The sequence below is a fragment of the Cucumis melo genome, chromosome 2, assembly GCF_025177605.1.
Source record: "Cucumis melo cultivar AY chromosome 2, USDA_Cmelo_AY_1.0, whole genome shotgun sequence".
Taxonomy (NCBI): domain Eukaryota; kingdom Viridiplantae; phylum Streptophyta; class Magnoliopsida; order Cucurbitales; family Cucurbitaceae; genus Cucumis; species Cucumis melo.
In genome coordinates, this window is record NC_066858.1 from 23242424 (window position 1) to 23268458 (window position 26035).

The following is a 26035-nucleotide window of genomic DNA, read 5'->3' on the forward strand; positions in this document are numbered from 1 at the left end:
TATAATTTATGTTTGTTATTTGATTTTATTATTTTGTTGTTAAATTAATTTAATTTAGATTGCAGTTGACTTTCTCCAAATCTTCCAATTTTTTCTTAGTTTTTTCATCACAAGTTATGTTTATTTAGCTAAATCGTAGACTAGGTTAGTTTTGTTATTTGATTATATTATTTTGTTGTAAAAATTATTTAAATTTAGTTATTTTGTTTGAATTTAGATATATTAATTGGATTTAGATTTGTTATTTGATTTAGTTATTTGGTTTAAATTTTTGATATATTTTATAGTAAATAGGAAACCTAATTAAATTTTGAGTATGAGGTTTGATTGTTTTTAATTTAATAATATAGTTTGAAGGCATTATAAATATAATAATGGTTGGTTGCTATTTAAACTTTACTTCTTCCATCGACTTAATTACTGCCATATTTGTAAATCAATTATATTTTAGGAGTCAAAATCATATAAGCTTACAAGAAATCAATTTTTGATGATATTCCCAAATAAGTAAAATGAGTTCACTTTCAGTGTGTGTTGTAGTTATTATGTTCTGACTATGTTCACGAGATTTCAAAAGAAATGTAATTCGTGTAATTGAAATTTGTATTGATTTATGTATTGTGAATACAATTCAAACTTAGAACTTCGTGGTCCTCGATCTTCAGGAAGTTGTAATTGTAAGTCGATTCAAGCTTCAATTTTTTGAAATTCTGGAAAAGTTTAATCTTTCAAGTCTTCAATCTTTCATAAGGATGATCTTGAGGTTGATAAGAACTTGCACGTCTTGAGAGCTTTTAAAAGTTTGAGTCTTCAATTCTGCAGCGCTTCAGTTTTTCCTTAAATCCAAAAAATCTTCAAATGAATGGTAAAGGTCTTTATCTATAGAGAATTTCCATGGACTTTAGGTGGGCTTAAACCCATTTGCTTCTTCGGCTTGGACTTGGGTTAATTTGCTTATTGGGCTTGGACTTGGGTCCATTTGCTTGGTGGACTCGAATTTGGACTCATTTGTTTGGAGAACTCGACTCCATTATTTATTTGCCCCAATTTTTCATTCGGGGCTTGATTGGAGATAGAAAAAATTTGACTAACCAAATCCAATCAAATTATAATCATCACAATTTTACACGTGATGCGATTTAATTGGCAAAAATTTATTATTCAAGAGACTAAATTGACTTGGTATGGTTATTATGTTCTAAATCTTTTTTTATTTGTGTGTTAGAGTAATTAAAAGCTTTTATATGATATATAGTTATTATGTTCGGAATAAATGGACTTGTTAACGACCCAAAATAAATAAATAAATAAAGTCCATTTTGAAATGAAAAAGAAATTTTAGCAGACAATACAATTGGATGTACGAAGGTTGTCGTAGAAATTAGGAAGAAAGACATTAAATTATTAAATAGCACTTAACTCATAATATAATAATCTTCCCATTTATCCAAACATTGTACAAATTCTTTCATTTATCCTTAATCTTTAAAATTTACCCATTATTAAAGTTAAATTAACATTTTGGCAAAAAAGAAAAAAAAAAAAAAAAAAGTAGCTCGTCCTCCATTAGTTTTATATAAGGAAATTCATGATCAATCGATAATTGAAAAGAGAAAAAAAATACATCCACTCCTTTTCATTTATTACATAACAATAATAATAATAATAACAACCACAACAATAATAAGCACTAATAATAACGATAATAATAATAACAATTTCCATTTTCTTTGAAAATATTAAAAACAAGATTATTGTTTCGTTCAGAAAATCAAAAAGTGAATTAGTTACTTAACACACCTTTTTTTAAGACAAAATTATTGACTACATGTATCTCCCTCACTTTATCGATTTTTGTATTTTAAAATTAATTTTAAAGTATCAGATCATAATATATATTAAATAATGCTTTATTCTTATTAAACTTTGGTTTAGGTGTAGTGATTGTGCTTCCACTTTCTAACAATCAAGTTAAGGGTTTGAATCTTATATATTGCAATTAGTTATATAAAATAATTTTATTTCTCCAAAAAATAATTTTGATTTCAAATATCAACAATTTTCTTTTTCCAAATATCAAATATCTTTCCAAATTTCAATAATTTTATTTTTCTAAATGTCAATTTTAGTGACAAATTTCAATAATGTCATAAAAGGAAGATAATTTATTAATAAGAGGAAAAAACCTCTCGGGGATTTTCCACTAAAATAGAGAGAAAAGAGCTCTTTGACGACTTATCGTATCTTATGATAATCGCTGAAAATGGAGATAAAACCTAACTTATTTTCTAGCGGCTGTCATTTGTTATCTAACAAATATTTAGAAACAAAATGCAACAAAGTTGGTGATTTAAACTTTCACTCTCTCAACAATATTCCATGAAAAATGTATTATTCTTTTTTTTTAGGTAATTTTTAAACTCACATTTACATTACTTATCTATATATTTATTTAATTTAATTTCAGAATCAAGGTAACTTTCTCGAACTATTGCGATGGTTGTGCAACCATAACAAGAATATTGAAGCTGCGACTTTGATGTTCTAAATAATTTGAAATTGATTGCACCTGAGATATTAAAAAAGATATAGTAAGCTGCATTGCAACATAAATTGTTAATGTAGTTATAAGAGATGTGAGTGACAAACAATATTCTATCTTAATAGACGAATCAAAAGATATATCTTCAAAGGTGCGAATGTCAGTTGTATTACGATATGTGGATGAAGGTCATATGATTCAACGATTTATTGGAATCATTCATGTCAATAATACAAGTGCCCTATCACTTAAGGAAGCTATTGATGGTTTTTTCTCTCAACATGGGTTAAGTATTGCTAATTTGCGAGGACAATGATATGATAAAGCAAGTAAAATGCAAGGTAAGTTCCATGGCTTGAAAGCACTTATTTTGAAAGAAAATGAATGTGTTTTTTACATTCATTATTTTGCTCATCAACTTCAGTTAGCTCTTATAACTACTGCAAAAAATCATGTGAAAATTGTCGATCTTTTTTTTATTGGTGAATGTGAATGTTATTGGAGCATCAACGAAACGTCGAGATATTCTACAGAGAGAAACATAGTATGAAAATTTTTGAAGCTTTAAATAATGGTGAAATATCAAGCGGACAAGGATTAAATCAAGAGATAATGATTAAAAGACCAGGAGATACTCAATGGGGATCACATTACAACACTTTAAAGTCAACTTTAATGAGTTTAGTTACAATGTTCTCTTCAGTAGTTGATGTGCTTGAGACAATTGTGGAAAATGGATCAAATTCAGAACAAAAATATGAAGCACAGATTCTAATGAATGCAATCTTGTCATTATATTTGACTTTGTTTTCAATATGCATCTCATGAAAAGTATATTGGGAATCATAAATGACTTGTCTCAAGTCTTACAAAGAAAATATCAGGATTTGTGAATGTAATGAATTTAGTCAAAATTTGTAAAGGTAGACTACAAGTAATTAGAAAATTTAGTTAGGATTCATTATTGGAAAGAGTTTTTAATTTGTGTCATAGTCATGACATTGAAGTTCTTAAAATAGATGTTATGTTTTTAGTTCGAGTACGAAAAAGTCAAAAATCTCAACCAATCACAAATTTGCATCATTATCGTGTTGAAGTATTCTATGTTGTCATTGATATGCAACTTCAAGAGTTGAATAATCGTTTTACTGAATCAAGTATTGAATTGCTTCTCTGTATGACTTGTTTGAATCCAAGTAATTCATTTGCTGCTTTTGATAGACAAAAATTTAGTCGACTTGCTCAGTTTTATCCAAGAGACTGTTCAACTCTTGAACTCTCTATGCTTGAGGATCAACTTCAAAATTACATTATTTATATGCGTTCAGAGTTTGTTGAACTACAAAACATTGGTGATCTTGCAGTCAAAATAGTTGTTACAAAAAGAGATAAGGTCTACCCATTAATTAGTTTATCGGTTGCTCACATTGGCATTGATTTTACCAGTTGCAACAGCTACTGTAAAGAGAACATTTTCTGCTATGAATATTGTGAAGACTCAACTACGCAATCAAATGGGAGATCAATGGATGAACGATTGTCTTATAGCTTATATTGAGAAAGATTTATCGGATAGGTTAGATAATAAACTTATCATTAATCGATTTCAAAACATGAAAACTCGTGAAAAACAATTGTAATACGTATTAAATTAATTAATCTTTGAAGCTATTAATATATATATATATATATTTTTTTACATTTTCTAGTGTTTTTATTATATAGTGCCCCTATACAAAAAATTTTGATCCGCTATTACACATTTGAGTTTTTTTTTTTTTTCCATTTCCTTTTAAATAATATATATAATTTGAAGCGTTTAATGTAATTTGATTTAACACAAACTTTTTTTTTTCTGAAAAGATTGTAATTAAATGTATGGTGAGAAAATTTAAACCTAAAACCTCTTGTCAACAAGTACATACACGTATATGTAAGCTCATGTCGGCAATTTAACACCAAACTTTGATAAATGCAAAATGCAAATACACAACTCATTTGCTTTTTCTTAACGTTAGAAACGTGTTGAGATCTTAACATTGAGAGAAAACAACGAAAGCATATTATTGGTCCAATTTTGACTTATCAAATTTCTTTCCCAATTACCCTTTTTTTTCTTACCCCCATTTTCTCTACTCTACTAACTTCAAATATTACTTTAGTCGTGAGATTTGTTAAATTTTAATCTTTACATTTTCAATTTATCAAATTTTAGTTCTCTTGCTAGAAAAAATCACCCATCATATTATATGATACCTTTAAACTTTTAAATTTAAAAATTGTGCACCAAATTATGTTAAAATTAATTGAATCTTCAAATTTACATAATTGTACAAATTGAAGTTGAGGGTTCAATTTTTTATCATCTCTAGATCTAATTTTAACACTTTTAAAAGTTTAGGAGGTCAACCGTTGAAAGTTGAAAGGATATAATTGCAACTAACACCATATCGTTTTTACAATTTGTTCAATCTATATTCGATATCTTAAAATTAATTTTTACAAAATTAATCTATCAATATATAATAATTTTCATGCAACAAGAAGAAATATATGGATATCTTTTATTCAAATTTATAATAAAAATGCTATAAATAACCAAACTAAATTTAAAATTTAAGGATAGTTGCAAATATAGCAATTAGTTTCAAAATAAATAAATATATTGCAACATTTAAAAAAAATTGTAAATATAGCAAAATATGTCAAAGTCTATCAATGATAAAAATCAATCGATCATGTTACAAAATATGAGTGCGATTATAAGAGTAGAAGTCTATTAACGATATATTTTACTTTATTTGCATTTTTTTAAATGTTAGCTATATACTTGATTATTGTTTCTAAAATTATTACAAATTATAATTACCCTAAAATTTATTTATAAGTAGGATAGACAAACTTCAAAGCGAGGATTAGAATATCCGTCAATCTCTAAATATCTATAGAATATGTCCAACATCATTTATAAATATTTGTAGAAGGAAATATGTCATTTATTTTATATAATACGAATAGAAAAACTAATAATTATATACCTAACTTAGTCTTTGAGTCAAATTAATTATTAATCAAAATAAATTTTTAACAACTTTGTGACTTTTCAGAAAGATCGTTGAATACAGACAAGCTGATAGAACCAATCAAGTTAAACAAAAAACACATAACAACCAAATCATTATTATAATAATCTACGAACGGATCCTCCAGAGATTTTCCAATCCTTCCTTCGTGTTATATGCATAGTTCCGGCCACGTCCTTCGACATTCTCCGCAAGCAGAGAAATGGTGGAGAAAGGTGCCGGTTCGTCGTTGAACTCGCCCCTTCTTCACATTTCTGAAGATGGGTTGATTTCTTCTAATGGGCTGATACGAGCAAATGATAAACTTCATAGAAGGCAACAAGTAGCGGAGGAATTAAAGAGGCAGTTATGGCTAGCTGGGCCTTTAACATTGGTTGGTCTATTACAATACTCTTTGCAGATGATTTCCGTCGTGTTCATTGGTCATCTCGGCGAATTGCCTCTCTCTGGTGCTTCAGTGGCCACTTCTTTCGCAACAGTCACTGGTTTCAGCTTATTGGTGAGTTGGGTTTCTGTTTGTTTATCGTCGAAAACTCGTGGTATTGCTGAATATTCATTTATGGGGATATTTATAAAAATGATTCACTTTTTGTTATTTCTGTTGTAAATTAGTCATGTTACTTAAAATGGTCTTAATTTGAATATACGTATAGATGGGGATGGCTAGTGCTTTGGATACATTTTGTGGTCAATCTTATGGAGCAAAGCAGTATCATATGCTGGGAATTCATATGCAGAGAGCTATGTTGGTTCTTTTACTTGTGAGCGTCCCTCTTGCAGTTATTTGGGCTAACACAGGAGGGATTCTGAAATCACTTGGCCAAGATGCTGAAATTGCAACTGAAGCTGGGAAGTATGCCATTTGCATGATTCCAACTCTTTTCGCATATGGTTTACTTCAATGTTTGAACAGATTCTTACAGACCAAAAACGTTGTTTTACCAATGGTGATGTGTTCTGCAACAGCAGTTTTGCTTCACATCCCCATTTGTTGGATTTTTATATATAAAGTAGGACTCGGACTTCGAGGAGCAGCTATCGCTAGCTCAATCTCTTATTCGCTCAATGTGTTGATGACTATGCTTTATGTTAAGTTCTCTTCTTCATGTTCCAAGTCTTGGACAGGCTTTTCAGTGCAGGCTTTTGAAAACATCCCAACTTACCTTAGACTCGCAATTCCTTCGGCTTGCATGGTTTGGTAATTCTCTCTTTACTATTACTCCTTTTTATCATCATCATGAAGATGAATTAATTTGTCACATAATGTTCAACAAAATGCTCTCAACAGCTTGGAAATGTGGTCATTTGAGTTGATGGTTATCTTATCTGGGCTTCTACCAAATCCGAAATTAGAGACATCAGTACTTTCAATTAGGTAAATAACGGAGACATCAGTTCTTTTTTCTTCATATCTATTCACCTCTAACTTTACTTACATATATTCTTTACCAGCCTTAATACAGGTGCAGTAATTTGGAATTTCTCATTGGGCATGAGTGGTGTAGGAAGGTAAATTTCATACAATTTCTCAGTAGAATCACCATTGTCTATTACTCTCTACAAATAACTCTTATACGATCACTTTCACATGTTCTTTTCTCTCTTAAATTTGAAAACTAAAAACTTTATGCGTTTGTCATTTGTGAAAAAAAATGGAAAGAAGATCGGTGTAACTGAGATTTCTTTGTTTGTATTTCATTCTGTTAGCACGCGAGTCTCAAACGAACTAGGAGCCGGCCATCCTGCAGCAGCAAAGCTAGCTGGGTGTGTAGTTATGATAATGGTCGCTATTCAGGGGATGCTTGTTGGAACTTTCTTCATTCTTATACGTAATGTTTGGGGCTATGCTTTTAGCAACGAACGAGAAGTGGTTGAATATTTAGCAAAGATGCTTCCTATAGTTGCAGTTTCTGAATTTTTCTCAGGACTTCAAAATGTGCTTTCAGGTTATCATTCTATCCTATCTATTAAGAGTGTAAATGGGTTGAGTTGGGTTGAGGAGTATTTTGAAAGTTGGCAACCCGAATGACTCGAGAAACATTTCCAACCCAACTCTTAAAATATGAGTTGGATTGAATTGAGTTATTGAGTTGTATGAATTTTTCCCATTTTTAATATTTATTAAATTTCAAAAATATTACACATCATATCCATAAATCCACATATCCAAAAATAATAATACAATAATACTTAAGAAAAAGTTTTAAAACATTTAGTATTACTTAGAAGAATGTCATATATGAACCAAACTTCTAAGATTAACTACTATAGTTTTCTTTCTTAAGTCGATGTACTTGGAAGAGAACTAAACTATTGTTTGTCATTTGCAAAAACAATTTTCGTTATATTCTAAACTCAAACTTTGAGACGTACCTACTTCACATTTGGATGTTTTATATTACAACATTTCAATCCTATTAATAGAATTGTCATGAGCATAACTCATACCACAATTAAACAACAATTTAAATCCTACACTTAATTAATACGAAACTCTTACTAAATTAACTCTAACATTTTACCTCACATCCGTCTTTAATTTTTTTCCAATAACCCTCGTAAATCAATTTACATATAACTTATTTATTTTAAACATATTTAAATTTTAAACGCATTCCAATCATCCTATTATAAAACTTAATATAAATATATATAATTTCATTAATTCTGATTGGATATATTGAGTTGAACTGAAGTTTTCAATACTCAAACCCAAGACCCAAACCAACCAAAACCCAAATTTTAAAATAAACCAACCGAACTCTTGTAACATGGGATGTGTTGGGTAGATCTAAGGTATTTACACCCCTAGCTACAATTATATATGTATATATGTATGTATGTATATGTATATATGTATATATATATATATTCCACTTTATATGTTTAGCCTTAGAATGAAATTTGTAGAGGTGGAATTAAATGATTTTGATTAGAGTCTACAATTGATATCTGTTCCATATGCTACAACCAATTAGTTGTCTAAATGGCATTTTCTGTTCAGGCAGTAAGATGTGCATCCCCATAAAAACATAGACAAAAAAGTACCACTTGTGTCAAGTTGGATCATAAAAAAATTAACCGAATATTACCAGGATATCAGACTTTTTAACTGCATGTATTGGTAAATACATACGTAGCCAAATGAATTTAATCTCTCTCTTGGTCATGGTTATTACTAAAACCTATTTTTTGTGTTAATATTAGACTTGGGGGTTACATGTCTACCCTATATTCTTGATTTGGTGTCTGCATTAATACTTTACTTGTTTTTCACATATACTCAATATGCAGGCATTGCTAGAGGGTGTGGGTGGCAAAAGATTGGTGCATTTGTCAATCTTGGTTCATATTATATCGTTGGAGTTCCGTTTGGAATTTTGCTTGCTTTTGTTTTTCACATTGGTGGAAAGGTAAAAACAATGATTATGATGAAAACATATCATTCCTCCTTAGACTTAATTATACAAAATACTCAACAACTTGGCCCTTTGTTTACGATTACTTTTATTCTTTTAAAAATTGTACTATTACACTTAACTTCTTCTATATATGATCTTAAAGCTACCGTTGGAGTATAAATAATTAAAAGTTTTCAAATGAAAATTGAGACATGAAATGACGTGTGACAATCCTAATTCAATGCACTTCCATTTCAAGACCCAATTTCTGATTGGGTACTTTTGATTCAAAAAGCATTTTATACAATTTAACCGACCATTTTTATATTGCACATGATTCTTAATAGGGGCTGTGGTTTGGCATCATGTCTGCACTCATAGTACAAGCATGTTCTCTTGGTATCATTGCCATCCGCACCAACTGGGACCAAGAAGTACAAACTCATTACCCAAATCTCAACTTTGCTTTGTTCCCTAAACTAATTGAAGTTTCTAATGCATTCATTTTTGCTATTCAGGCAAAGAAAGCTACAAAACGTAATGTTGTCTCATGAAACTAGATCGGTGAAGGAGCTTTATGATTGACAGATTGAACTCTAACTTTCTTTTCAAAATCAACAAAAATTGTGTAACCCCAAGCTTGAAAGGTTCATTCTCAACTGGGCTCTTACACAAATAAATGATATCTTAGTCTCCACTCTCCATTGTGTTTAGAAATCATTCAATATTTCAGTGGTATTATATATTCTTTGCTCTGTATACAGAATGAATATGTCAACATAAGCATTTGCAAAATAAAATTAAGGTGGATAATATATAAAAGAAGAAAAATATTGAATTTTTGGAATCTAACTATAGCAGTTTCCATTAGTGATAAGCTCTGTCCTTATAAACTTTTATTAGCAAAATAACTAAATAAAAATGTTCTTATACTTTAAATTTTTATAAATAGATAAATAAATTTAGACTTTCAATTGATGATTTAAAGTTATATTTACTTAAATTAAGGAGTAATTAAAAATCGTCCTTAGATACTAACAGACTTGTATTAACATTTATCATCGCTAGATTTGTATTATTTTCTATTATTTATATTCATCGATAGACTTCTATCAGTGTCTATTGAGATTATAAGAAATATAGAAAATTTTAATATAGCTTGTAAATAGTTTGGTTCATTTTTTTATATTTAAAAAGAAAGTTTCTAAAAATATTTGATATAATCGAAAGAAATGAAAAAACATATGAGCATTGCTCCACCAAAAATAAAAATAAACTTGTAATATATCAATTTTGAGATTATGGATGGATTTAGATACCTCATATGTGGTAAAATAAAAAAATAACAAAAAATTAATTGGTTCATATCCTTTCATATTAATTATCATTCATGTAGAGATTGAAATGAGGAGGAATGTATTGCTTTTAAAATATTAAAAATGAATTAGGAACTTTATACTTTTGCTTTTCTATTGCTTAACAACAACTTTTGGACCTTTATATCACATGGAACACAATAAAATGTCATTTTCATAAATGCAAAATGCAAATACACAACTCATTTGCTTTTTCTCAACGTTAGAAACGTGTTGAGATCTTAACATTTGAGAGAAAACAAAGAAAGCATATTATTAGTCCAATTTTGACTTATCAAATTTCTTTCCCATTACCCTTTTTCTCTTACCCACATTTTCTCTACTCTACTAACTTCAAATATTACTTCACTCATCTTATTAAAATGATACAATGAGTCAGTAGGTGTTTAGACATCTTCATTAAGTAGACACCCTTTTAGTACTTTCATCATTCCTACTTCATTAATATGAGAAAGAAGTACATAAGAAGCAAGGAAGAGGACCAACAAAACCAACAAGCAAAGGGCTAGAGGCAAGCCCCAAACATAAAATTTTAGTTCTCGTGTTTTCAATATTAAATAGGTGAATAGAAAAAATCACTCATAAAATTTTAATGGAAATATTGTAAGTTTAAGGATCAAATTTTAACATTTTTAGAAGTTAAAGAGTTCAATTGTTACTGTTGAAAGTTTAAAGGATATAATTGCAACTAACACCATGTCGTTTTTACAATTTGCTCATTTTAAATTTAGTTCTTAAAATTAATTTTTATGAAATTAATTTATCAATATATAATAATTTTCATGCAAGACGAAGATGAAATATATGGATATCTTTTTTTTTTTCCTTTTCAAATTTATAATAAAAAGGCTATAAACAACCAAATTAAATTTAATTTATTAAAAGTAGGGTGACAATATGAACAAACCTCGAAGCAAGGATTAGAACATCCATGGATCTGTTGATATACCCGTAAATCAAATGTTTGATATCGATACTAAATATTCATATATTTGTTCAATGTCATTTTTCAATATATAATATATAAAAGTCCGACTTGGAGAAAAAAATATTTATAACCAATGTTTTTTTTTTTTTTCCCAAAAGTTAAATTTTTGCAACTGATAAATTAATTTCTGATGGATAATTATGATGAAGGTTACAATTCACTTTTAATGTTACTATTATAATGTTGAAACAAAAAACTATCACAATTATACCAAGAGTAATATAAATACACAACGTAAGAATCAATTTGTTGCATATTTATGTGAGGGAAACCCAAGAAAGTGGGATGAGAGAAATTAAAAATTAAAATCAAAGAGAGGAGAAGCAGGTGATGATCAATCCAATACTTTCATGTATGTGTATTTTTTCGACAATACTTTCATTACAAATACATTTATTAAATAATAAATTTCAGTCTAATCTACAAATTATTTAGTTATTGTCCTTTCAAATAAAATAAATAAACGATTCTCATATTAAACAATTACTAAGGTTAGACTAACAAAGAAAAATGTAATGTGCTCGCTCACTTGAATTGAATGACGATGGAAAGAGATTTATCGTATAGTTATAGACACTTCAACATTATTAATTATATTTCTTTTTTCTTTAAGTTGTTATTTCAATTTTTTGTATTCCAACAAATTAAATGTCCATAAGAATTTCTCTATTCTTCCCTACCAAAATCTATCAAATTACTTAGTCAAGATGCTGAAATTTGCAGCTGAAGCTGGGAATTAATTTGCATGATTCCAACTCTTTTTGCGTACGGTTTACTTCAATGTTTGAACAGATTCTTACAGACCCAAAAAGTTGTTTTACCAATGGTGATGTGTTCTGCAACAGCAGTTTTGCTTCACATCCCCATTTGTTGGATTTTTATATATAAAGTAGGACTAGGACTTCGAGGAGCAGCTATCGCTAGCTCCATCTCTTATTCGCTCAATGTGTTGATGACTATGCTTTATGTTAAGTTCTCTCCTTCATGTTCCAAGTCTTGGACAGGCTTTTCAGTGCAGGCTTTTGAAAACATCCCAACTTACCTTAGACTCGCAATTCCTTCAGCTTGCATGGTTTTGGTAATTCTCTCTTTACTATTACTCCTTTTTATCATCATCATGAAGATGTATTAATTTGTCTCCTAATGTTCAACATAATGCTTTCAATTGTTGGAAACGTAATAGACCCTCATAATACAAATCAAGAAAACAAGAAAAGATCTTATTCATGCAATTTAGAAGAAATAAGAAATTGAATAATATTTCTTAAACTTGAATTATTTCCTACTTTCTTTCTTGTTTACAAATGAGAAACCTTACCCATATTTATACCAGTAGGAAAGTACATTTAAAAGTCGTCAACAATAAATATCAATACATGTAACTCTTCATATATATCAATGAATTTAGTGATTAACTATTCGATGTATCTCAACTATTATTCATGCGTATTTAACAATGCAAATTCATGTATTAAGTTTAGATTAATTTAGTTTCAACATCCTTCCTTATTTTAGATTTGAACAACTCCAAGTTTTTCTCTTAATTTAACAAATATGTCAAACTTGAGCGCCTTCGTAAAAATATCTGCCACTTGATCTTGAGACTTGCAATATTTTACTATCACTTTTCCATCTTTAACCAGGTCTCTGATAAAATGATACTTGATTCTAATATGCTTGCTTCTTCCATGGAAAACTGGATTCTTTAATAATGTTATGGCAGATCCATTATCACAAAATAAAATAGTTTCACTTCTTTGAGTACACTTCAATTCTTTTAACATCCACCTAAGCCATAAAGTTTGACATACAGCTGCAACTAACAAGATATATTATGCTTCGGTGGTAGAAAGGGCAACAACAGATTGTTTCTTTGAAATCCATGAAAAAGCACCTGAACCCATACTAAAAACATAACCACAATGTACTTTTATGATCATCCACATTACCACCCCAGTCACTATCACAAAAACCAAACAACAATGATTCTAAAACTTATTTGTACTAAAACAAATAAAAAAAGAACGCAAAGAGAAGAACTATTTAATATATGAATAAACAACGAAAAAAATAATTATAATGCATATATAGGAAGTTAAAAAAATCTACAATAAATTTTAAACATATATTTTAGAAAAAGAAAGAAACAGAAGAATGAAAGAGAAAACGAAGGAAAAAAGTAAGAATGAAAGAGAAAACAAAGGGAAAATGAATGAAATAGAAAAAGAAATAAATTAAAGAAGGGGAGAGAAAAGAAAAGTGGGAAAATGGAGAAAATGTGGAAAATGACGTGTGGGATCCCATCTCTAAAAATTTGAAAAAGATTGGGAAATGAGTGTAGAATAGTGAAAATGAGAGAAAATAAGGATTTTGAAAACCTAATCGTAGGTTTTTTATAATTTGGGTCCCAAATGTGGGGTGGGTTAACAATATATCAAAAACATCACATGTGATTGACCATGATAAACTAATATTTATGTCAATCTGATATCGTAAATATTTCAACAATTTTATCATTTAAAATAATTTTTATTCTAAAACCAAAAATTTCGTTTTTATAATTTGAAATAATTTTATTATAGACCATTTACAAATGTTTTTTTTTTTTTTTAACCAAACTATATAGATAACTTTTAGCATTTTAGATTATGGAAACTAAATGCTAACTGTCTCAATTATCTATATCTTTATATAAACTATATATTACCATTTTCAATACATTACTTTTGCAATGAATGTAGGTTACAAATTTAACTTTATATTGTAATTAAGATTGAAATCAAACATTGAACTATTAAAATTTCATTGATTATTATGCATTACTCATTAGAGCATATATACAAAAATAATTTATTTTATTTCTAATGCATAATTTTGAATAAGAATTTATTTGATTTATATATTTATATTGATTTGTATCAAATCATCCAAAAGTGTCCTTGATTACAATATTCCTTCACTTTGGTTTAATTTCTTACATTGGAAAGACAAAACTACAGTCTGGAAATTCCTTTTTTACTTTTTGGATTATGTATGTCCAGATCTTGTCCTCTTCAATATTTCCATTTCAATAGTTTATGGTCCAAGAAAAATTGTGTGTTTTTTCTTAGTGGAAATGACTAAAAAGTCCTTGTGAATTATTGATGGCAATAGCGTGTCTGTGCTACAAGACAATTATAACTTTCCCACACTTAACTTTATCCGCGTTGTTTATTAGGCCAATCTTAATAATTATTTTTAGTATTTTTAAAAAATTACAAATATAATAAAGTCTATCTATGATAAACTTCTATCGATGATAGATTCTTATACTTTAGAAATGATAAACAAACATTTGCTATATAATCTATGAGTGATTTGATAGATCTTGCTATATTTGTAATGTTTTTAGAATGATGTTATAAACTTAGTTATTTTGAGTATAATTGTTATATTTGTAACTATTCCTTAAAACTATTAGAAAAATAATATGTATTTTTTATTTGTTTTATTGGAATGTTTCTTTCACCTCAAGTTTTGTACTCCACTTCACAAGATTAATAGAAAAATTAATGAAAATAGTAGAGGTTAAAATTTGAGATCGTATTTATATAATATAAGTTATGCGTTAATTTGAAAATAAAATTTTCACTTGATTTTCCTATGCATGGTAAATTATTTGTTTTTTTTTTTATATGTTTGATAATTGATTTCGTTTTCTTTTTATGAAAAGTAAAATGTATATTGTTTGGAGTTTTTTTTTTTTTTTTATAATCTTAAAAACAAATTTTTTTATTTGAAAAACTCAAAAAGTGAATTAATTACCGAACACATGTTTAATTCTTTTTTAAAAAAAAAAACAGAAAACAAAGGGATTATCAAAAATTAATCACTAATACAAATTATAATTTTACAAGTCAATTGAGCAAACTAGCATTAGATTATTAAATCATAGATTGAAAATTACATGTGAGTTTGTCTTTTTGTTTTGTTTTTTGTTTTTTTTTTCCTTTCTAATAATATACAATTTTATTATAATGTCACTTCAAATCATTTAATGTGACTTTAAAACCAACTTTTGTCAATGCAATTTAATTGCAAATACACACAACTCTTTTGTTGTTGTATGGTTAGAAACGTGTGATCTAACATAGAGGGAAAATAAGGAAACCATGTTACTCCAATTTCGGCTATCAAATTTCTTCCCCCCTACTCTGTTTTCCTCTGCTTTTCTTACCCCCACTTTTCTCTAATCAATGGACGTAACTTTCAAAGAAACCTGTAATTAAGGGAAGGAAAGGTTGTTTGTGGGGACGTTGTGAATACTAACTAATGAAAAATTAAGTGGTTTTTGTTTGAACGTCAACAATAGTTTGAAAATCTGAATCTTTTACTAAAAATGTAGGATACAAAAACGATTAAAATAACAGCCATCAATCGAAGAAGGCATTTCCAAATTTTCCACCGCTTCCTTCTTCCTTCTTTTGACTTGTTTTTAAACGGGGGTGTAGCTCTTTTCCTTGAGACTCTATCCTTCTCCACAAGCAGAAGAAATCATGGAGAAAGATACCAACTCCTCATTGAACTCGCCCCTTCTTCACATTTCTGAAGACGGCTCCAATGGCGAGAGACGAGTCAATGATGTGAACCATAGAAGGAAACAAGTTGGGGAAGAAATAAAGAAGCAGCTATGGCTAGCTGGGCCTTTGATATTGGTCAGTCTTTTACAATATTGTTTGCAGATGATTTCCGTCATGTTTGTCGGCCATCTCGGCGAGTTGGCCCTCTCTGGTGCTTCTATGGCGACTTCCTTTGCAACCGTCACTGGTTTTAGCTTGTTGGTGAGTTAGGTTTCTTCTTGTTTCAGAAAAACTCATAATGGGTTTATTGAGAATGATGCCATTTTGGATTTCATAACTAGTTTCAGCTTATTGGTGAGTTGGATTTCTGTTTGTTTCTAGAAAAAAAAAAAGCTCATTTTCTAGATGAAATTTCATTAATGGGTTTCTTAAGAATGATGCATTTTGATTTAATAACTTGTTTCAGCTTATTATTGAGTTGGGCTTCTGTTTGCTTCTCCAGAAAATCTCATTATCTTGATGAATATGCAATAATGGATTTATTTAGAATGATGCACTTTGATCTAAAAACTAGTTTTCCTATAAACCCTGATGATCTTGTTTTTGGTTTTACCAAAACGCTTCATACCATTAGATTGATAGTTGATCTCCCTCATATAGCTACAGTTATGTTCATTTCTTTATCTGATCAATATGGGACTTTGATCATATTCTCAAAGAGATTTCTTACTTACAATCGTCTTAGTTTGAATATTATCTAGCAAATTTAGATTTGTTGACTTTGAGTTGAATTAGAAATCATCCATGTTACTTAGAACTGTCTTTAATTTGAATATTTATATAGATGGGGATGGCTAGTGCTCTGGATACATTTTGTGGCCAATCTAATGGAGCAAAGCAGTATCATATGCTGGGGATTCATATGCAGCGAGCGATGTTTGTTCTTTCACTTGTGAGCATCCCTCTCGCAGTTATTTGGGCTAACACAGGAGGGATTCTGAAATTTCTTGGCCAAGATGCTGAAATCTCGGCAGAAGCTGGGAAATATGCTATTTTCATGATTCCAAGTCTGTTTGCATATGGTTTACTTCAATGTCTGAACAGATTCCTACAAACCCAAAACGTTGTTTTTCCAATGGTGATGTGTTCTGGAATAGCAGCTTTGCTTCACATCCCCATATGTTGGATTCTGATATTCGAAATTGGACTTGAGATTCGTGGAGCAGCTATGGCCAATGCCATCTCTTATTGGATTAATGTGCTGATGTTGATGCTTTATGTTAAGTATTCTTCTTCATGTTCCAAGTCTTGGACTGGCTTTTCAGTTCAGGCTTTTCAAAACATCCCAACTTTCCTTAGACTTGCAATTCCTTCAGCTTGCATGGTTTGGTAATTCTCGCTTTACTGTTACTCTTTTTATCATCATCATCATCAAGATATTTCAGTTTGTCTCACAGTGTTCAACAAAATGTTCTCAACAGCTTGGAAATGTGGTCATTTGAATTGATCGTTCTTTTATCTGGACTTTTACCTAATCCAAAATTAGAGACATCAGTGCTTTCCATTAGGTAAATAACAGAAATCACTTCCTGTTTCTTCTTATCTAGCCACCTCTAGCTTCACTGACTCATTTTCTTTTCCAGTCTTAATACAGCAACAATCTTTTGGATGATCCCATTTGGTATGAGTGGTGCTGGAAGGTAAATTTCATACAAATTTCTCATTACAATCTCCATTATCTTAATCAAGAACTTTACAAAAGACCACTTTCACATCTTCTTCTTCTTCTTCTTCCATCTCTCCCTCAGTTTTGAAACTAAAACTTTCCATCTGTAATGAAAATGGAAAGATACAAATGTAACTGAGATTTATATACTTCTGTTTCATTTTGTTAGCACGCGAGTATCTAACGAACTAGGAGCTGGCCGTTCTGCAGCAGCAAAGCTAGCTGGATGTGTAGTTGTGTCAATGGCCACTATTGAGGGACTACTGCTTGCAATTATCTTAGTTCTTATACGTAATGTTTGGGGCTATGCTTATAGCAGCGAACCAGAAGTGGTGGAGTATTTAGCAAACATGCTTCCTATCGTTGCAATTTCCAGTTTTCTTGATGGACTTCAATGTGTGCTTTCAGGTTCTCATTTTATCTTATTCTACAATTATATATTTTTCTTCTCTTAATATGTTTCATTTCATTTCACTCCAACTAGCTTTGAAATGAAAATTGAAGTAGAACTTGAAGGAAACTTACATTAGAGTAGAGTTTATAATTAACCCCTTTTCACAACTAGTCAGACAAACTTACCTTAAATGTCACAAGTAGGCAAATTAGGTTTAGATGACATTTTGTAGTTTGGCAGTAAGATGTGCATTCTCACAAGAACATAGACAAAAAGTACCACTTTTGTCAAGTTTGGTCATAAAAAATCAACAAAAAAGTACAGCAAGTCTTCAGAGGATAAATGACTTTTTAATGCATCTTTTAGTATGGATATGCACCCAAATGAATTTAATCTCTCTTCTAGCACTTTGATGGAGTTATACGTCAGAAGAATAAATCTGCAAAATAAAAACTCTTTAGTAGTCTGGCTGAGTCGTAATGGTTCAACAGTCCACCAAAATTAATTAAGAAAAACGTATAATTAGAGAAGCGATTCAAAATTAATTTTAGCAAAAAAGTAAGTCTGTTATTATTTTATGCCACCACACCCCGCCCGATCGGACGAACGGTGAGATATTGACAAAGCCACATTTGCCTTTCTACTCACCCTCTCAAAAACTTGTGTATCCCTTTGGGCCCAAACCCATACTCAAAGTATGGGTATATATTTAAGGGAATTTCCACTTGCTTAGAAAGGAAGGTGGGAATCCAACTTTGAATAAAATAATAATACTTTTGATTTAAACAATTTTTCATCAACACTCTCTCTCTTGATTATGCTTATAGTTAAATATTAGACTTGGCATTACATGCCTACAAATCTATTATGAATTGAATTGGTGTCTGCACTAGGATTGTTCTACCCTTATGGCCTAACCATGTGCACATTTTTACTTGCTTTAAAATGATAGGTATTTTAAAATATCTACTTAATATGTTCATAAATACAATGCAGGCATTGCTAGAGGTTGTGGTTGGCAGAAGATTGGTGCATATGTCAATCTTGGATCATATTATATCGTGGGAATTCCATCTGCAGTTTTGCTTGCTTTTGTTTTACACGTCGGTGGAAAGGTAAAAACAAGAAATTGTGATGATTATACGTCATATTCATTCTTAAATTGAATTATACTAAACACTCATTATATTGTCTCATCATTCAAACTTGCAATGTTACCCTTGACCTCTCATAAACATCCTTGGAGTAGAAATCTTTCAAAATTTCAGACGAAGATTGGAACCTGAAATGGTGTGGCGGTGACCTTAAGCGATTTGGCAATCCAAATTTCCATTCTAAGTCATAATTTCTGTTTTGACCTCTCAAGGACTTTTACTCCAAAGATAATTTTGAAACACTTATAAAAGATCAACAATAACATTCCAACTTCTGAATCCACAAACAACAAAGTTGATAGCCATCTTTTATAATCCAACCCAACTCTTTCCGACCATATATAATTCTTTTCTGATCTTTTTTCTCTTAATAGGGGCTGTGGTTTGGCATCATTTTAGCACTCGTTGTCCAAGTCCTTTCTCTTGCTACCATTACCATCCGCACCAACTGGGACCAAGAAGTACAATTTCATAACTCAAAACTACTTTAAACTTTGACTTATTCCCAAAATTTAATGCTTCTAATGCATTGATTTTGTTCGTATTCAGGCAAAGATAGCTACAGAACGTGTTTATGATGCAATAATCCCAGCAAATGTTGTCTCATAAAACTAGAGTTTCTTGGTGGAGGAGCTTTGCTTTTAAGCTCTACTTTCTTTTCAACATCATTGAATTGTGGAAGCCAATGCTGATAGCTTCTGAAGAATATTCTTTCACTTGAAGGTTGATTTTCTCAATCTTCATGTGTTTAGAAAATCATTCAATCTAGATTAAATCACGACAAATTAAATTTAATCTCCTATAGTTTGGAGAAAGCTAGAATTTTTGTTTCGAATCCAGCATTTTGGTATCGTGTTGTGGTATGTTTTGGTATTTATATTAAAAGGAGACGTAAAAACTCCCAGGTACCACACAAGTATTTAAAAGTGAAGGTGGAGAAATAGAGAAGAAAAATATAGAATTTGGAGTTCATGTCCTTGAGGGTAATAAATATTGGTCAGATCATTATCACTATCTTGTCTAATTATTTTGATCCTTCCTGCCTGAAAAAATTCATGAGGATCACTTTTGTTGGGGTTTAACTTTTGTATGTAAGCATTTAATTAAAAAGAAACAAAAAACAGTTTGGAATATTTTGTTATTAACTTTTAAATAGTTTGATCTAGAAAAAAACAAAGCGTAATTTAACCAAAACAAAATTTGTGTATATCAATTTTGAGATTTAAGGGTGGATTAAATCGACTAATTAATGTATTGCTTTTAAAATACTAAAAATTGACTTAAAACTTTATAATCTTTTTTCATGCCTATCAACTTTTGGACCTTTCCACTATTACTTACCATTTTCTTTTTGGTTTTATTGCAAGTTTTGTATTCAATTAATTGTAGTTTTTATATTTAAATAATTGAGTATTAAATATTAATATAGTTTTTATCTCTTTTGCTTAATTAATTTGTTTTATGTCTCGTGATGTGGAGTAATTTAAAGTTTTTTTTTTAAGAAAATGGAGGAGTTTTAAAATTAATTTTAATATTAAATGTTGCAATATGTCATTATTTTAATTTTTTTGTGATTGCGAAGTTGTAAGTTTTTTATTTTGGAAAATGGTGAAATTTTATGTTAAGAATGAAGTAAAAGGATTTCATTATTTTGGTCATGTGGAATAGTTTTAGGTCGAAGAAAGACTTTTTTCTTTAGGTTTTTTAGACCATTTAGTTTCTCCATCATTTTTCGACTACATAATTTGTATTTCTCATTCTATAAATACAGTACAAGTTCTCTATTGTATATAAATAAAAGTATAAAATACTTATTGATTGATGTAAATATTCTTTCGTTGAATTTTGATTTTTGTAATTTTTATTGAAATTTCCATCAAAAGTTTTTTAAAAAATGATCTTTAGGGTATCTTTACATTTTGTTTGTACTATCTTTCTCTTCAATATTTTTATAAATAATTGTCATTGCTAAAATGAGTATGAATATTGAAGAAGTGAAAGAAGTGGAGAGAGAATGGAAGAAATAAAAAAAAAAAAAGGAAAGAATAATAAGTATTTTTAAAAAAAAAGAAATTAATGGTAAAAATGTCAACTAAGATTAAGATGAATATTATCTACTAAAAGCTTTACATTTCAAGTATCTTCTAGAATTCACAAAATAAGTTCAAATACTATTACTTTTGTTATTCTCTTATTAAATTTATTATATTCTAATTTTTAGATTTTCTATTATCGAAATAGTTGCAAATATAGCAATTATATTTAAAATAATTAAGTATGTAGCAACGTTTTAAAAAAATTGCAAATACAGCAAAATTTGTCAAAATCTATCAATGATAGGAGTCTATCACCGATAGATCATGTAGCAATGTCTATAACTATAGAAGTCTATCACTGATAGACTTTACTATATTTGTAATTTTTTTTAAATATTGTTACATACTTAATAATTATTCTAAAAATTGCTACCTATTATAATTACCCTTTTAAGGATCCAGTTTTAACATTTTAAAAAGTCTATGAAGTAATTTTAAATTAGTTACTTAAAATAAACTTTTAGAAATTAAAATAAAAAATAATGAAGATTATTAATTGATATCAACATTAAATATCTGTAAATACGTCTAACATCATTATTTATAAATGCTGTAAAAGACATTTTATCTATTTCATATAATAAATATTAATAATTATATTCTTTTAACTCTAAACTTAATTATTAAACTAAATAAATTTTATAAACTCTGTGATTTTCAAAAAACATACGTCGACTTATCGATATACCGATTGATATGTTCGTAAAGAAAAATCTTGATATCAATATCAAACTTTTAAGGAAGTATAGGACGAAAATTGGATTCTAAATAATAACCATTCAAGTTTAAAAACAAAAACAAAAATACATAACAACCAATCATTATTTATAATAATGTAGGAAGAGGCGTTTCCAAATTTTCCACCCCTTACTTTTGTTCACGTGTTTATATGTATCGTTCCGGCCTCGTCTTTTGTCATTCACCGCAATCAGAGAAATGGTGGAGAAAGGTGCCGGTTCGTCGTTGAACTCTCCCCTTCTTCACATTTCTGAAGATGGGTTGATTTCTTCTAATGGGGTGATACGAGCAAATGATAGAAATCGCAGAAGGCAACAAGTAGCGGAGGAATTAAAGAGGCAGTTATGGCTAGCTGGGCCTTTAATATTAGTTGGTCTATTACAATATTCTTTGCAGATGATTTCCGTCATGTTCGTCGGTCATCTGGGCGAATTGTCTCTCTCTGGTGCTTCAATGGCCACTTCTTTCGCAACAGTCACTGGTTTCAGCCTATTGGTGAGTTGGGTTTCTGTTTGTTTCTCGTGAAAAACTCGTTGTATTGCTCAATATTCATGTATGGGGATATCTAAAATGATTCACTTTTTGTTAGTTGAGTTGAAAATTAGTCATGTTACTTGAAATGGTCTTAATTTGAATAAATGTATAGATGGGGATGGCTAGTGCTTTGGATACATTTTGTGGTCAATCTTATGGAGCAAAGCAGTATCATATGCTGGGAATTCATATGCAGAGAGCTATGTTTGTTCTTTCACTTGTGAGCATCCCTCTTGCAGTTATTTGGGCTAACACGGGAGGGATTCTGAAATTACTTGGCCAAGATGCTGAAATTGCAGCTGAAGCTGGGAAATATGCCATTTGCATGATTCCGACTCTTTTTGCGTATGGTTTACTTCAATGTTTGAACAGATTCTTACAGACCCAAAACGTTGTTTTACCGATGATGATGTGTTCAGCCACAGCAGTTTTGCTTCACATCCCCATTTGTTGGATTCTTATATATAAAGTAGGACTCGGACTTCGAGGAGCAGCTATCGCTAGCTCCATCTCTTATTCGCTCAATGTGTTGCTGGCTATGCTTTATGTTAAGTTCTCTTCTTTATGTTCCAAGTCTTGGACAGGCTTTTCAGTGCAGGCTTTTGAAAACATCCCAACTTACCTTAGACTCGCAATTCCTTCGGCTTGCATGGTTTGGTAATTCTCTCTTTACTTAACTCCTTTTTATCATCATCCTGAAGATGTATTAATTTGTCACATAATGTTCAACAAAATGCTCTCAACAGCTTGGAAATGTGGTCATTTGAGTTGGTCGTTATCTTATCTGGGCTTCTACCAAATCCGAAATTAGAGACCTCAGTACTTTCAATTAGGTAAATAACAGAGACATCAGTTCTTTTTTCTTCATATCTAGCCACCTTTATCTTCACTTACACATATTCTTTAACAGCCTTAATACAGCTGCAGTAATTTGGAATATCTCATTCGGCATGAGTGGTGTAGGAAGGTAAATTTCATACAATTTCTTAGTAGAATCACTATTGTCTCAGACTCTACGAACAACTTATATACGATCACTTTCACATTCTTCTCTCTCTCCTGAATTTGAAAACTAAAAACTTTGCATTTGTCATTTGTGAAAAAATGGAAAGAAGACCAGTATAAGATTTCTTTGTTTGTATTTCATTCTGTTAGCACGCGAGTCTCAAACGAACTAGGAGCCGGCCATCCTGCAGCAGCGAAGCTAGCTGGGTGTGTAGTTATGACAATGGTTGCTATTCAGGGGATGCTTGTTGGAACTTTCTTCATTCTTATACGTAATGTTTGGGGCTATGCTTTTAGCAACGAACAAGAAGTGGTTGAATATTTAGCAAAGATGCTTCCTATAGTTGCAGTTTCTGAATTTTTCTCGGGACTTCAATGTGTACTTTCAGGTTATCATTCTATCATATGCTACAATTATATATATATATATATATATATATATTCCACTTCATATGTTTTATTTCATTTGACTTCATCTAGCTTTGAGATGAAATTTGTAGAGGTGAATTTAAACGATTGTGATTGGTCTCTATAATTGATATCTGTTCCATATGCTACAACCAAGTTGTCTAGATGACATTTTCTGTTCAGGCAGTAAGATGTGCGTTCTCATAAAAACATAGACTAAAAAGTACCACTTGTGTCAAGTTGGATCATAAAAAAATTAACCGAGTATTGTCAGGATATCAAACTTTTTACTGCATTTGGTAAATAGATATGTAGCCAAATGAATTTGATCTCTCTCTTGGTCATGGTTGTTACTAAAACCTCTTCTTTGTGTTAATATTAGACTTGGGATTACACTTCTACCCTATATTATAACTTGACTTGGTGTCTGCATTAATATAACCAGGCACGTTTTACTTAACTTGTTTTTTGCATATACTCAATGCTACTCAATGCAGGCATTGCTAGAGGATGTGGGTGGCAAAAGATTGGTGCATATGTCAATCTTGGTTCATATTATCTGGTGGGAGTTCCATTCGGAATTTTGCTTGCTTTTGTTTTTCACGTCGGTGGAAAGGTAAAAACAATAATTATGATGAACATATCATTTGTTCGTAGACTAAATTATACAAAATACTCAGAAACTTGACCCTTTGTTTATAAGTACTTCTATTCTTTAAAAAATTGTAATATTACCCTTAACCTCTTTTATCTGATCTTAAAACTACCCTTGGAGTATAAATAATTAAACATTTCTAAATAAAAATTGGGACATGAAATGATGTGACAATCCAAATTTTCATTCTAGTTCAATGCGCTTCTATTTCAAGACCCAATCTCTGATTGGGTACTTTTGATTCAGAAGGTGAAGTTCAAAAGCATTTTATACAGTTCAACCTAATTCTTCTTTTAACCATTTTTCTATTGTAAATGATCCTTAATAGGGGCTGTGGTTTGGCATCATGTCTGCACTCGTAGTACAAGCATCTTCTCTTGGTATTATTACCATCCGCACCAACTGGGACCAAGAAGTACAACTCATAACCCAAATCTCAACTTTGCTTTATTCCCTAAAACTTGAAGTTTCTAATGCATTCATTTCTGCTATTCAGGCAAAGAAAGCTACAGAACGAGTATACGACGCAGCAATTCCAAGTAATGTTGTCTCATGAAACTAGATCAGTTTCTTGGTGAAGGAGCTTTGTGATTGACAGATTGAGCTCTAACTTTCTTTTCAAAATCAATGAATTGTGTAAGCCAAGCCTGAAAGGTTCATTTTTTGCAACATGTCTCTTAGACAAGTAATAGATATCTCTGTCTCCATGTGTTTAGAAATCATTCAATCAATTTAGTACTCATCAGAGCTCAGGAGATAACCTGTTCGATTGTATTTGAATCCAATATTTCAGTGGGATTATTCTTTGCTCTGTATATTGAATGAACATGTCAAACATAAGCATTTGCAAAATAAAGGTGGAGAATATATAGAAGAAGAAAAATATTGAATTTTTGGAGTCTTGTTCTTGTCTTTAGGGATATATATTGATGATGGTTATTATATTGTTCGGGCCTTCTTTTGAACAGGTGACTGGTTTCAGCTTGTTAATTGACTTAGTTTTCTGTTTGTTTCTTGGGAAAACCTTGTTGGAAAAAAGGACAGTGATCGGTCTCGTAGAGTTGTATTGTTTTATAAGTGAACATGTTTTTTTCGTTGGACTAAATTACAAAAAATGCCCATGAGTTTTGTAGTTTGTGTTAGAAATACCTCTCAACTTTCAAAAGTTTTAAAAATCAAAAATAGTTTAAAAAAATAGTTTTATCGTTAGTTTTGGATGAAAACCGTTAAAGTTTTGTTTAAAAAATACAATTGAACTATTGAAAAGTTGCATAAATACTCTTGAGCTTAAAAATTAAAAAAAAAAAAAAAAAACTCATTGATCCAAAATTTACACCAATTTTCTCAACAACCAAAATAAATCAAACTTTAAAATT

General features: G+C 30.1%; 1 protein-coding gene across 7 annotated transcripts; it reads left to right on the forward strand.

Moving 5' to 3' along the window:
• Positions 1 to 5757: 5757 nt before the first annotated feature.
• LOC103494163 (protein DETOXIFICATION 16-like) lies at positions 5758 to 25553 on the forward strand. Of its 7 annotated transcripts, XM_008455240.3 has the most exons (9): positions 22165 to 22552; positions 22704 to 23060; positions 23166 to 23248; positions 23338 to 23424; positions 23502 to 23558; positions 23747 to 23985; positions 24502 to 24620; positions 24988 to 25074; positions 25156 to 25553. In XM_008455240.3, exons 1-9 carry the CDS (start codon positions 22256 to 22258, stop codon positions 25213 to 25215), a joined length of 1386 nt encoding a protein of 461 aa, XP_008453462.1. In that variant the 5' UTR covers positions 22165 to 22255; the 3' UTR covers positions 25216 to 25553. The 7 variants fall into 7 exon arrangements, with proteins under 7 accessions (XP_050936960.1, XP_050936959.1, XP_008453465.1 ...); XM_051081003.1 differs by lacking the exons at positions 22165 to 22552; positions 22704 to 23060; positions 23166 to 23248; ... (4 more) ...; positions 24988 to 25074; positions 25156 to 25553 and adding exons at positions 5758 to 6124; positions 6279 to 6823; positions 6914 to 7000; ... (3 more) ...; positions 9374 to 9460; positions 19773 to 20354; XM_051081002.1 differs by lacking the exons at positions 22165 to 22552; positions 22704 to 23060; positions 23166 to 23248; ... (3 more) ...; positions 24502 to 24620; positions 24988 to 25074 and adding exons at positions 5761 to 6124; positions 6279 to 6823; positions 6914 to 7000; ... (2 more) ...; positions 8920 to 9038; positions 9374 to 9460.
• The last annotated feature ends 482 nt before the right edge of the window (positions 25554 to 26035 follow it).